Raw genomic sequence first — 12,404 nt, forward strand, 5'->3', positions numbered from 1 at the left:
GTAAGCTTAGCTTGGGAAAAATAGGATCAATCTTCAGCGCAAGTCACATTCAGTGTGGGCAGAAAAAGAAGTTCACCAGCGTGAATCATAGCAGAAGGCAAGGATGTTACTTTTCAGCCAATTCTTTGTTGTATCACTATGAAGGGAGCCTTCATACGAGTGGTGCAAGACCAGAGGATTCTGGCAGAACCCATCTCACAATGAATGATAACAGGATTAGTAGCGAAACAATATAGCAACCCGCTGTATTGCTAATGTCGAAACTTATGTCCGAGGCGCGTGCAGCCAGGCTCCTCGCTTACGCTTCCCAATGGACACGCTGCAGCACCTAGGGGTGCTGCCACAATGTCTGCATGCGGTGCGCGTGTGAATACATACATATTCAGACAAGGTTGTCTGCAGGTATATATGCTGCGAGTTTAATTCCGCCTAGCACTGAAGGCCTCCACATACCCAGCGGCACATACACCATGACCCAAGTTGGCATGAAAGAGGTTCACTGAAGAGGGCCACATACCCAACGACCCAAGTTGGTCCAAGGGTTGGTTTCGAACCCGGTTCCCTCAGCACAGCAGCCAGATGCTCTACCCATTAGACCATGGACTACCCAGTGACCCAAGTTGGCGGGAAAATTGGTTAGAGACACAAACAGATGGCTACTGGAAAGTGTGCGACGTATCCCAAGAATGCTAATGACTTGTTTGGTAAACGTATAGATGACCCACTCTTCACACAAGTAAGCATGTGATGTGCTGTGGAATATATTGTCACAGGAGGCATCAAGTGAAACGCTTACAGTAATAACGCATCTTTGGTGTCTCGGATCATCGACACATTTCTTGAAAATTAGAAGTGTTACGTTAGCAGACACCCACCTTTTCACCCCCCCCTATCACGAGCGGCTAGCATGAGTGTTACAAACCAGTTAGAGTACAAGCAGCATTTGAAACTCAAGCTTAGGCTATTTAAGCATATGATTATGACCAGATGCCAAGGTTCATATTTGTTGGCAGTCATGAGGAAAGGTGAAAAATTAAACAGGGAAAAGAACTTATAATAGAGAGCCCAGAAATGCTTTCTCATTGCTAAATGCTTGAGCAGGAAATTTGTTCAAGAGAGACTTCCCATGCCTTCGGTTTGGGCTACTATAGAAGAGGTATCAGTGACAAAAGGAAAAAAAAAATAAAAAGGCTTTCTGGCTTGAAAGTGCCACTGAACTAGTTTCACATTTCTTCCACCCCAATTAACAGGCCAATAACCTGAGCACTGTGATAGCATGCACTTTGCTCTTCAATTTAGAGCCATATCTAGCACTTTAACAAATAGGCTTGCCCAATGCCCAGCTTAGATTGAAAAACTGATTTCCCTCACAGGGTTTAATGTTTAAAGGGTCCCTTCACTAGGGCCCATTGAGAGAGTTAATGATACACGGGAAGTTATAGGGTGCCATCTAGACAGCGTTTTACCAAACAAACTTTTCAAATTGTTTCCTTATCAGGAGACGTAGAAGTAACTGAAATGCCATGCTGCCAGGAGACAAGCTTCACTTCCTTGAACTTCTGCCTCGAATAGCATGCACAAGCGATCTCTCCTCTGCCTTCTCCCATATCGGAGACGAGGGACCACATCACAGCACTTTCATTGTTTTGCTGCACGGCGCACTCCCAATGGCAATTTGGTGCATTTTTCATTGGTCAATTTACAAGGTCCGTTGTCATTAACGATAACACTGTAGGCACTGCAACTTTTGTAGAGGCCTTTGAATGTGTGACCTTGACTCTGAAACTGGTACAGCGCAACATAGAAAGAAAGAAACAAGCCGAGCTGGCCAGATAAAGGAACAGAGCGCCGACTTCAAACTCAATGAGTATTCAATTGGTATTCAATCAGTGTTCAATCGGAATACAATCAGAATACAGTCAGTATTCAGTAGTTGGAAGTCAGCGCTCTGTTCCTTTATCTGGCCGGCTTGGCTTGTTTCTTTTCTATGTTGCGCTGTGCCAGCTTTAGAATGCAATACCAACTCGACCAAATGCTCAACCTTAGTGAACGTGACTCTCTGGATGGAAAGTGGTGTTCCCTCAAGAGGAAGGGCGTGCCAACTTGAAATTTCCGCTATTTCCGTACTGTGCAGCCATTTGCTACTTTGCAGGCATGATTTTCACCATGTGATCTACACACCAAGTTTTCCTGCCTGCAGTGCCCAAACATGGTGCGAGGCCCTTTAAGGCAACAGTGGCCCTGCAAGAAGCACGGTCTCCAAATTTTCACCACCTGGACTTGTCGTGCACTTAAATGCAAGTACAAGAGTTTCTCCATTTCACTCCCGTTGATATGCAGCTACTGCGGCCAGGGATCGAACTAGCGACCCCATGCTAGGCAGCAATATGCCATAGCCAGTGCCGAGCTGCCATAGCAGGTTAATGGGAGAAGTGCCTAGATGAAGCGGCACAAAGGCAAAGACAGCGCAACTACTGCAAATTATCACCTCTTCCACACATTGTCTTGCAGCCCGAGCGAAAATACTCCATGCTTACAGCACTGCCCTCAAACTTGTACTTTGGAACAAGCTTTTTCAAGGGATAGGTTGCACTACAATTGATATATTTAGTGACAATGTAATCAGCAATGCCACACAGCACTTGCTCCTTGTCATGGCAGATTGTCTGATAAGTCAACTCGTACTCACCTGCAATCTGTTCCTCTGTGAGTTGGTCAGCCTGAACGAAGAAAGCGAAGAAAGAAAATCACAATATGTAGCAAGATCTTGCATTGGGCAAAGATACCAATGCAATGTGCACGACATTCATGTTTGACTGGCTACAGAAGCACGCGCTTCGCAAGTGGCCACTAACAGTACTGAAAAGCCCAGGGAACAAATATAGACAATCAGTATTTATACACACAAGAAAAAATGTTTTTCCATTGTCTGCTCTTCAATGGTACACTGTATAATGTGCAATAAATTGTACACATTCATTATATTTCTGATCACAGCCTGAATTTAGAATTTTTATGTAGCCCTTTCTAAGGGGGCAGGGGGGGGGAGTCATGTTTTGGCTTTTAACAGTTTATGAAGATTTGACTTTCGGATTTTCCTACTTTCAACAGGCAATGACAGTACTGAACAGTGCCAAAGAGTCCTGCCACAGATTACTTCATTCCATTCAAAAGAATGGTTGAAGCTTGCAAATGGCCAAAGGCATGTCTGAGGCAGACGTAAGCAGGAACAGATGCAAGCAGAACACAGTGACGTCCTTTGCATGGTTTGCCATAGAAGGAAACCACACGGCACATGTTCATGACTACCCATTCACATTCACCCACCCCTTACCCACCCAAAACACGCACAGGCCAACACATCCAAGATTTACAAAGCACACAATTATCTCTAAGCAGGGGTTGTACTGTGCAACGATTATTCCATTCTTCTTGCCCATAATCACCCCCTGGCATGAGGCCAAGCTTTTGTTATTGCCAGTATTGGCCACTCACTTCTACCAGTGATAAATGAACAGAATTGAAGGAAACAACTGCACATATCTGGCCTCAGGATGCGTGTTGAATGCAATCTCTATTTAGGAAGGCTAGCCATACCAATGACTGGCCGCTTGGAACTATTTTAGCCAAACACCAACATGTGAAATAAGGAAAGCGCTTATGATGAAAAATTTGAACAGAACAAAGAAAACCGTTCAGGGTCTTGAACCTATTGAAATTCTCATTAAATATTCAGTAAACTAGATCAGTTGCTGTGACCAGTGTTTAAATGTTTGTAGGTATACATGCTTAGAGGCAGAAGTGCACCCTCAGTGAATATGGGTTACAGTTCAAAAATTTCCATAGGAGTTTACCAACTTTCATGCCACTTTGCAATCACTGCTTTTGCAAACACTCAAGATGTCTGCCCACACAACTCTTTCAGTACACCTTGTTTTACGAAATGTGGCGTACTTTCCCAAAAGGCACGAAAAAAACGGTTTCACTGTCCTATGCAAAAAAGGAGGAAGCAGTTTACGTTAGATAGGCCTTTGTATTGCTGATGGTGTTGCTATCAGTAAGATACTTGAGCTACTTATTGACAATGACTTGAATTCTCATTGACAGTGGATTTACAAAGGTTAGCAGACGCTAGCATGACAGTGCCCTAAGCTACACAAAACTGATTGGAGCGAATTGCGGTCCGCGAGACTCGTACCTTAAGCAAATCAGTGCACAGAAACTAAGTAGAAAAAAATAATGGAAAGATTAAAATATGGAGGAACACTAAGAAGCAAAACAAGCTCTACAAAAACCAAATAAAAGCTCCCAATTCTTGCGCAGCTGTACGACAGGCTCTCCCGAAACAAAAGGCAGCTGTCCCCTCCCCAAGGACGGCCAAATGAAAACCGCTGCACAGATGGCCAGCCCCCAGCTGCACACGTGACTGTTGCGAGACAGGTATGAAGCATGGCACACTGGAGAATGCCTTCTCTCTGTGGACATTGGGATTGTCTTCGTGTTAAACTCCCGAGAACACCCCCCTCCCTCCCTGTAACGAAATTGCAGACTGCCTTTTAAATACAACTTGGAAACATTGCAAAATATTCGTCCAGAATATAATAAGGTCAGATGCCCGCGGAAATGTATGGAAGTGATTTGGTCATGATATTGCTGTCAACGTTTGAGAAAATTTACTATCTAGACCACTGTGCCCTCACAGTCGACGAAAGCCACCCATGAAGTTCCAAATATTGCAAAATGACCGGAAAATACAAGATGCAGCGTCAACATGGCCCCCCACTGTACAATGCTGTCTTGAATTCAGTGTTAAGACAAAAAAGTATTTTACCATGATAAACACAAAGCGATGACGACCTTGCCCACATATATGAAGATTCTTTCAGCAACTGTGCGATATAAATAATTGAAAAAGGGTTTTCATGCTCACAACATACTAGTTAGCAATAAGAAACAACTTGAAAAGTGATTATGTCCCGAGGAGATCAAAAGAGTTTTAGTTTGTCTGCAAACTTCAGATTATGGATTATAGGAGCCGTGAAAGGCAGGGGCAAAGCTGGAAGCAACATCTTCAGACACACTGTCCAACTACAACACATCCAAAAGACACGTCTGAGTGCTTGTTGAATGACAATCATAAAAGGACTGCATATTAATGACTGTTGCTACCAGTGCTTTACATCAGCAGTTAGTATAATATGGTAATCCAGTGCTGTAGTAGTGTCTGCGTGCTCCGATGAAACTGCTTCCCAAAATATCACTACCACCGTTGTTGCTGCTGTACCCCCCTCCAGTAACCCACCATTCTGCAAACGTCAATATTTCACGGAGAAGCTGAAACACTCGTGAAGCCTAGTGCACTGCCAATTGGGAGCCAGTTTAGGGCACACAGTGCAGAGACTTGCAAAGACCTGACAGCCTCGGCAGTACTGCCTAACTTCATGTAAAAACTAACACTTGTTTCTCGCACGTAAAATAACTGCCACTATGAAGGATAGGGAACATGTGAAATCTTAGTTTTGTACTAATGTTATTGATGTGCTGGACCTGGCGTCACCGACATAATGTCATGACAAAATTGTCATGTAGCAACAATGATAGGTACAATCATGTTGCACACACACACAGTATTGTGCACATTTATTTTGGCTATGTGCGTGATAGTTGTAGTGACGGCAATTAGACTGGGCCAGTGTATCATGGTGTCCTGATGCGTCTAACTCCAGACCACAAACAAAACTGGTTCGCAGAGATGAGTATTAGAGATTACTTGGGGACACTCTGACGCTTGCCATAATGGGTCTGAAGAGTCTCTACCATGATTTTAACGAGAAAAAAAAATGATGAGTCGGAAGTGTTGCGTCCGTACTCCATTAACTCTGCGATGTGTAGCCAGAAACTCTAGGCACCTGTAATGTGAAATTTCATCAACTGAGAAGGAAAACATAAGTCGGTGACAACCTAAAAACGCACCCTTGTCCGATCTAGATGCACCAGCCAATTATGTTCAGTTGTTTCCATAACACAATGCAGACGAACTTTCAACACTGGTCTCTTTTGGAAACTATTCTGGACGTTCAGTAAGGTAGAAACCTGGAATGGGGTGCCTAACATAGTTCATATTCTGGAGGATCAGCACTTAGATAGAGCACACAGAAATGAGTGACACACACATTGCACTGACTGGCGACTGTATGAGTGCATTCCTTGCCTTGAACTAGTTAGCACAATGTGCGTGCCATCACTCTTCTGTGTGCTTGTCTAAGCACTGGTCCTCGAGAATCTCAACTACATTTTCAAGGCAAAGCGGACAACTGTAGTGTTTTTTTGCGGGCGAAGGTTTGTGCTGAATCCTTAAGTTGCCCCAGAGCATGTATTGCAGGAAACACACCTTTCTCACCACTCCTGAAGGTGTTTATGTGGACTTATACACTGCAGTAACAACTAGCCTCGCCCAATGCTGGGGCCTCTCAAATTGACTGACGGAGATGCAGGGAATGGATGTTGCTGTTTGATGGCTTAGTGTGACAATGTGGCATCGCGTAGTAAGAAAGGGTTAACCATTTTACTAAGTTAAGAAGTCGAGGGGCATTCCTGGAGGACATTGACCTCTTCCGAAGCCATTCAAAGGTGCCCATTTCCACGCATGGCTTCAGGGGGCAGATGAAAAGAAAGCAGACAAGGAGTATCTCAAAATGCCCCTGATACCAGTGTAACGGGACAAACTAGCATTTCTATAGTGTGCACAATACGCACTATAAGAAATCCATCGTGTCCGCTGGGCGGAACATCACCACTGCGTACTATGGGGGCGCCACGTGGCGCCTTCGACCCTCCACCACCAAGCGGCTTTGCCTGCGACACTAAACTCGCTACTCGCTGGCATTCAACTTTTCAGGCCATCCACCCGCCCCATTCCGCATAACGGCCTTTAGCTGGAGTGGCAGTCGGAAAAGAAACACACCCGGCGCTGCAGCAGACGACGGATCTCAGAATGCCGCCAGCAGACGAAAAAAAAAAAAACTGCCGCCGGTCCCACCAGACGAACCGAGACCGTGCACGGGAGGGGGGCGTCGCCGAGCCGGTTAGCGTGCTAGGCTAGGCCGTGCTTGCGGCGCGAGCGAGCGAACAATGGTTATAATTAGAAAATCCCGCGGCGCGAACGAGTGCGCCCGCGCCAGCGCAATAATACAGTAACACCGCGAGTCCGTCCGGGGAGAGGGAGGAGTGGGAAGGGCAGTGCGGCGGAGAGTGCAAATGCGCGTGCAGGCTGCGACTCCGCGAGGTGAAAGAGTGCGCCGTCCTTTTGTAGCCGGCGAGTACATCAGCGTTTTTTTTTTTTTTTTTTTTTTTCAGAACCTCCTCGCTTGCTGCGCACTATGGTCGCCGTCCATTTTATTTCGAGAATTTCGGTCACAGCTCTTGCACGCGCCAAGGTGGAGAGAACAATCCCAACAAAAGGACCGCGACGTAGCCGGACAAGGCTGAGGATGGGGTCAACATCTCGCCAAGCCCAATACACCGCGTGCGCGCGAATTCTGCGAGCGCCGCCGCGACGCCTAGCGGAGCATTTACAGCAGCAATGCGCCTGCGTTAAAAAAAAAATGAAAATGAAACCGGCAACATTATTTGGCACGCGGGAACACTGAAATCAAGTGTCGCATATGCGACAACGCAAATATAGTGAAAGACTAAATTTGTTGAGGAAAAAGAAAAAACGTGGAGCCCGACTTTCACAGCAATTGTCAAATTAGGCAGATGACGCACTGCAGGTGACGTCAGAAGGGACGACATGGATGTGGCAAAACAGGTGGGATTTGGACGACTTCGCAACTGTCGGCGAACACGTAGTGCATTAACCCTTACACCTGGGAATGGTGGCGTTTCATTGAAAGCCACACGTTTACTTTCCCAAAGTGAAATTTCGCGTTTATCTGGAAGCAGCATTCCGTCACCAACGCAGACATCCCTTGGCGAAATTTAAGCGAAGATCCTGGACGAAGTACTTCAAGTTCGCTATCACCTCTGGTTCGGTCTACGACATTAAGAAGCCACTTCAATTTTCTTGGAATGAGCGGCAAGTACGCTCGATAAGGCGCAAGTTATGGGACGACATAGGCGCGCTACGAAGTCCACCGCACATCCTACGTACCGCGCGAAGCTACAGTGATAAGCCAACTCGAGTGGGCGTAGCCGCATTCCTCACGCCTACCGTCAAAAGGCGGTACAAGCGGGTTTTTCTCCCAATGCTTGCAATACGCACGTCACCCGCCGAGTCGCGCAGCATGGCGCATTTGCGCGCAGGAACACGTAGAAGCCGCCCCGAAATAAACAAGCTGCGTTTGAAACATCCTACCGCGCGTCGTCTGCTCCAGTAGAACTCACCGCGGTCGTTCATTTTTTTTTAGTATCCTTCCGCGCAACGAACTACAGTAAGATGCGGAAGGCGTAGAAACGCGGTCGCCGGAGGGGAGGGTTGCCGAGGATAGCAAAAAGAGCCATCCTGCGGAACTGAACGAGTCCGCAGCGTCGGTGTTAATTTCATTCATGAAATACACCATGCAGCAAGCACACAGAGGCTGCGGGCTTTGGAGAATCGACCTTTCTCGAGTGGTACAGAAAATAAACGGCTCTAATCGGTTTAGCCGGCTGCTATTTGCGCAATGCTACGCAAGCCGGTCGGGCGATATTTTTTTTTTTTCCCGCAACCGGGGGAAGCGAACTCGATCACAAGCAGGGCGCGGACGACGCACGTAACCGAAGTCACGGAGGCTCGCGATCGTAGTACAGTCTCGAGGGTCGGAACGAACACAGGCACCGCTCGCGGGCAATTTGGAACTGCACCGTTTAGCTCGCCGCAGTGGCTTGGTGGTTTGTTTTCGCTCACCCGGCATTCGAAGTAAGCCTAATGGGTCGACGGCGCACTGCGGCTGGGGTGCTGGCTCGCACAGTTACGCCGCCGAACACGCATCGCCGACCACCTCCAAAACAGAAACCCGCACAAAACAGAAGGATAAACAGTGCAGATCTGCGCGGCTGGTAGCTCCCAACGGTGTCACTGACTGCACATCTCTCTTGCTTTCCTTCCACACCCCTTCTTGCGCCCTCCCCGGAAATTAGCGCAAGAAACAGCAAGAGAGCGGATCGGCAAATCTTTTTTTCGGAGGTTGCGCACGCGCTTCGAATTCAAGCTTCGCCGTGCAGTGGCGCCTGACCAGCCCATCATCGTTGGCGAACTGTGCACCGTTGTTCAGCAATCGCAGGCGCGAACGCCGATGCTGTCATCATTGGGTCTGCGGCACCGTAGTGGCGTATTCGAAGAGGGAGGGCGGATGGGGGGGGACGGAAACACCAAAGTCGCAGATGCCCGCATGAGCCTTGAAGAAGAGAAATACAGGCGCGTCGACGTTGCCAAAAGATCTGGGAGGGTCGAAAAAGCTCGTTTGAGTACAAGAATGGGCTTACCATTGCGGATGAATGTGGATTTCGGAGACTAGCTCGCAAACGGGTATCCGGCTTGAGCACACTCGATTCGACAAACGGCGGACACACTAAAGCGAAAACCTATCGGCCGCACGCGGCTCTCGTTTCCAACGTATCGCTCCGCAGCAACACACCTCCCTGCAATGTCACTTTGCAGAGAACTAAAACTGAGCTTAATAGCGTGCAGGCCAAAACACTTACACCTCGTAGTTAATATTCTAGTGGAGTTTAAAGAAAGCACCACCACGTTTTGAAACGTTGTTTGCCTCCAGTTTGACGAACTAATTCTTGGAGGGGATGGTTACGGTGCTGCGGTCAATCCGGTTGACAGCGCTCGCTAGAGGCTGCTGCTGTGCGCGTTGATTGGTCAGCGTTCACCTGCAATGCGTCGCCGCGAGCTGCAGGAGTGTTCGTCTGCTCCGCGTCGCCGGAGAAATCAAGACCATCTCTGCCTGATTTGGATGCGAAAAATGTGCGATTTCGATCCCACGTCACTCCGATAACCTTCACCTGGACCACTGCGCAGCGGCGGACATGAGAGGCTGGAGATTAAGCTAGCTTTCGTTTTCTTTTTTGTCCGGATTTGTGCGTGGTTTCGACCTGTGGATTTGGCGCCGGTGCGCAGCGCGCTGTCGTCTGCTGTGATGGGACGCCATACGTCAGCTGACTGCGCCTAGCAGTCGTGGTGAATTTGGTTTTTGCTCGAACCTTATTCGTGGTTGTTCTTATACCAAAACATAGTGTTACTTACCGGAAAGGCGTTATTGTATTTTCCGTTTCATTTTCTGTTTTGTTGCCCCTCCCAGAATACACGTACTTTGCATGCGGGTTGCATTAACCACGATGTGTAGTACGTTTGAGACTGACAGCAGAGGCCATCGAGGGTTGGCTTTTGGCATTTTAGTGAGCCGTAAGCGGTGCTCTTTGTATGCATTATGAGCGCAGTTTCCTGTCAGCCGCGCGCAAATAACTCGCGACGTGGCATATAATGGTCTCGCTGGAGCATAAAATAAAGTATTGCTGCAAGCAACAGCTTCTTTTGAGAGCTTATTTCGCACTTGTGTGCGCGCCTTGTCTGGCGACATCCCCTGGCCAGTAAACAAGTTACGCCCCGAGCGTATTTCCAAATCAAGATTTGAACTGCAGCTTGCCCGTTTGTATATACCTGCCCGCAAAATCGTGTGAGATTCTTTCTTATCAGCCGCGCAGTTTCTCAACGAAATACATATTTGTATTGCAGCCTTATTTATACGCCGTGTATGGACTACGAACTGTAAAATGTTACGTATGGCTGCCCGAATCTCGGCTACTGTTATTTCTTTGTAGCTTTTGTTAGATGATTCTCTATTTTCGGTTTAAAAAAAAACAACGGAGGCTTGGCGCCAAATGGGCTAATTTTACGATTATGTAAAGGCTATGTCACACGACAGGTGAGTCGGGCATGCTTGTTGTGCATGATTTTGGGGGGTGCCTTGGGTCTACCGACAATAGAGTCAAAAGTCGAGAAGTGCTTCGTTCTACGTGCCTCAGAATAATGACTTTGAAAGATTTACGGGGAACTTGTAGTAATTGGTGTTTAATTAATTAGTAATTGGTTGCTGTAGTGGGGTTGGGTACAAGGGGGAAAGGGATAGGGTAGAAGGAATGGGAACTATTTACGTATTCTACAAAGCGCTGCGGCATCGTTGGTTTCCCTGGCTGCTCCCATGCCAACAAAATTTCGGACCGCGTAAAAAGCCTTAAGTCAGTGCAGATACAGTGGAGCCCCCATGCAAATTCTGACGCTCGAAATACGAGCGCAAGCCTCACGAAAGCTCGCAAGAATGTCCGTTTTTGATACCGAAACTGAGGGAAAAAAATCGCCGACGATTACGATACCCCTTAACGCCAAATTTGAGCGCAGCTCTATAGGTGTTTTAATTTCGCGATATATTGGCTGGTGCGGAGAATCTGTCCCGTGCTGCACGTTACAAACGGAGCGGAGTGTGGCGGGACTACCTCGCTAATTGGGATACTGTATGAGGCAGCGCGTGGGTGACGCGTAGGCGCGATTCACAGCAGCCGCCGCAGATAGACCTCCGCTCATGCAGCGCTTTGTTTCTATACAGACGACACGCGCTACTCTGCCGCCATCTCGTAGCCATCGTCGCCGCAAAGCCCGCCTTGCGCGGATCTACGCTTTCCTTCTCACGCTTTCGCCATATCCTCCTCCACTTTCCGCTTCATTTTTCCGGTACACTCACCTCCACTTTCCGCCTCATGGTCCCGCTGCACTCTCTTCCTCCGCTTTCCTCCTGGCGCTCTCTTCGCTATCGCTGTCTTTCATCCGCGTTCGTTCTTTCAACGTTCGCTCGGTTACGATGACGCCAAGCGACGACGCCGACGCAGCAACGGGCGCCTAACAGCTGCCCTCTAAAAATACGTCATTGCCAGACACAGCCATATGAATTAAGTAACAGAGAACTTTTAATGCCGGGACCGCGGGTACATGGACGGTAGCAGTAGTGCCGGTAGCGGCATCTTGTGGTGGTTTCTTGAATCACAAAGCATCGGAAATGTGTTTGTTTCGTGCTATTCTCATCGAGGAAAAATGACATAAGAAAACTACTAAAAATTCCTGATTATGCGGTTTCTGACGCCTTTTCACCAGCGAATGAAAAGCACTAAAGCAGTGCTGACACGTGTCACAAGACATTTTTCGACTTTCGATTTTTTCCTTTAAATGAACGTCCTCGATTTCGAAACCCTACTAAGCAATGCTGGCAAACCTCAGATCGCACTAAATAACTTACTACACAGACGGCTACCGTTAATTCAACCCTGGCACGGCCGCAAGCTTTGGTAGAATTATCCGAATGGTAAAATTAACAAGCGGTGGCAAAATGAACGCGTTCAATTTTTTTATTACTTGAGGTATCTTA

The 12,404-nt window shown here is 47.5% G+C and overlaps 1 protein-coding gene across 2 annotated transcripts in view; it reads right to left on the bottom strand.

Moving 5' to 3' along the window:
* The window catches only part of LOC126544653 (calmodulin), a 32,927-nt gene extending 23,258 nt beyond the window's left edge, over positions 1 to 9,669 (bottom strand). The window contains exons 1-2 of one of the 2 annotated variants that reach the window (XM_050192096.3): positions 9,466 to 9,669; positions 2,690 to 2,720 (exon numbers count right to left, since the gene is read on the bottom strand). In XM_050192096.3, coding sequence (XP_050048053.1) covers positions 2,690 to 2,720; positions 9,466 to 9,468 — 34 coding nt within the window. In that variant the 5' untranslated portion in view covers positions 9,469 to 9,669. Of the gene's footprint in view, positions 1 to 2,689; positions 2,721 to 8,212; positions 8,303 to 9,465 lie in introns of those variants that run through there. The other variant, XM_055077792.1, reaches the window with a different exon arrangement.
* Between the last annotated feature and the right edge of the window lie 2,735 nt (positions 9,670 to 12,404).

Source organism: Dermacentor andersoni, chromosome 10, assembly GCF_023375885.2.
Source record: "Dermacentor andersoni chromosome 10, qqDerAnde1_hic_scaffold, whole genome shotgun sequence".
In the NCBI taxonomy this organism is placed as follows: Eukaryota; Metazoa; Arthropoda; class Arachnida; order Ixodida; family Ixodidae; genus Dermacentor; species Dermacentor andersoni.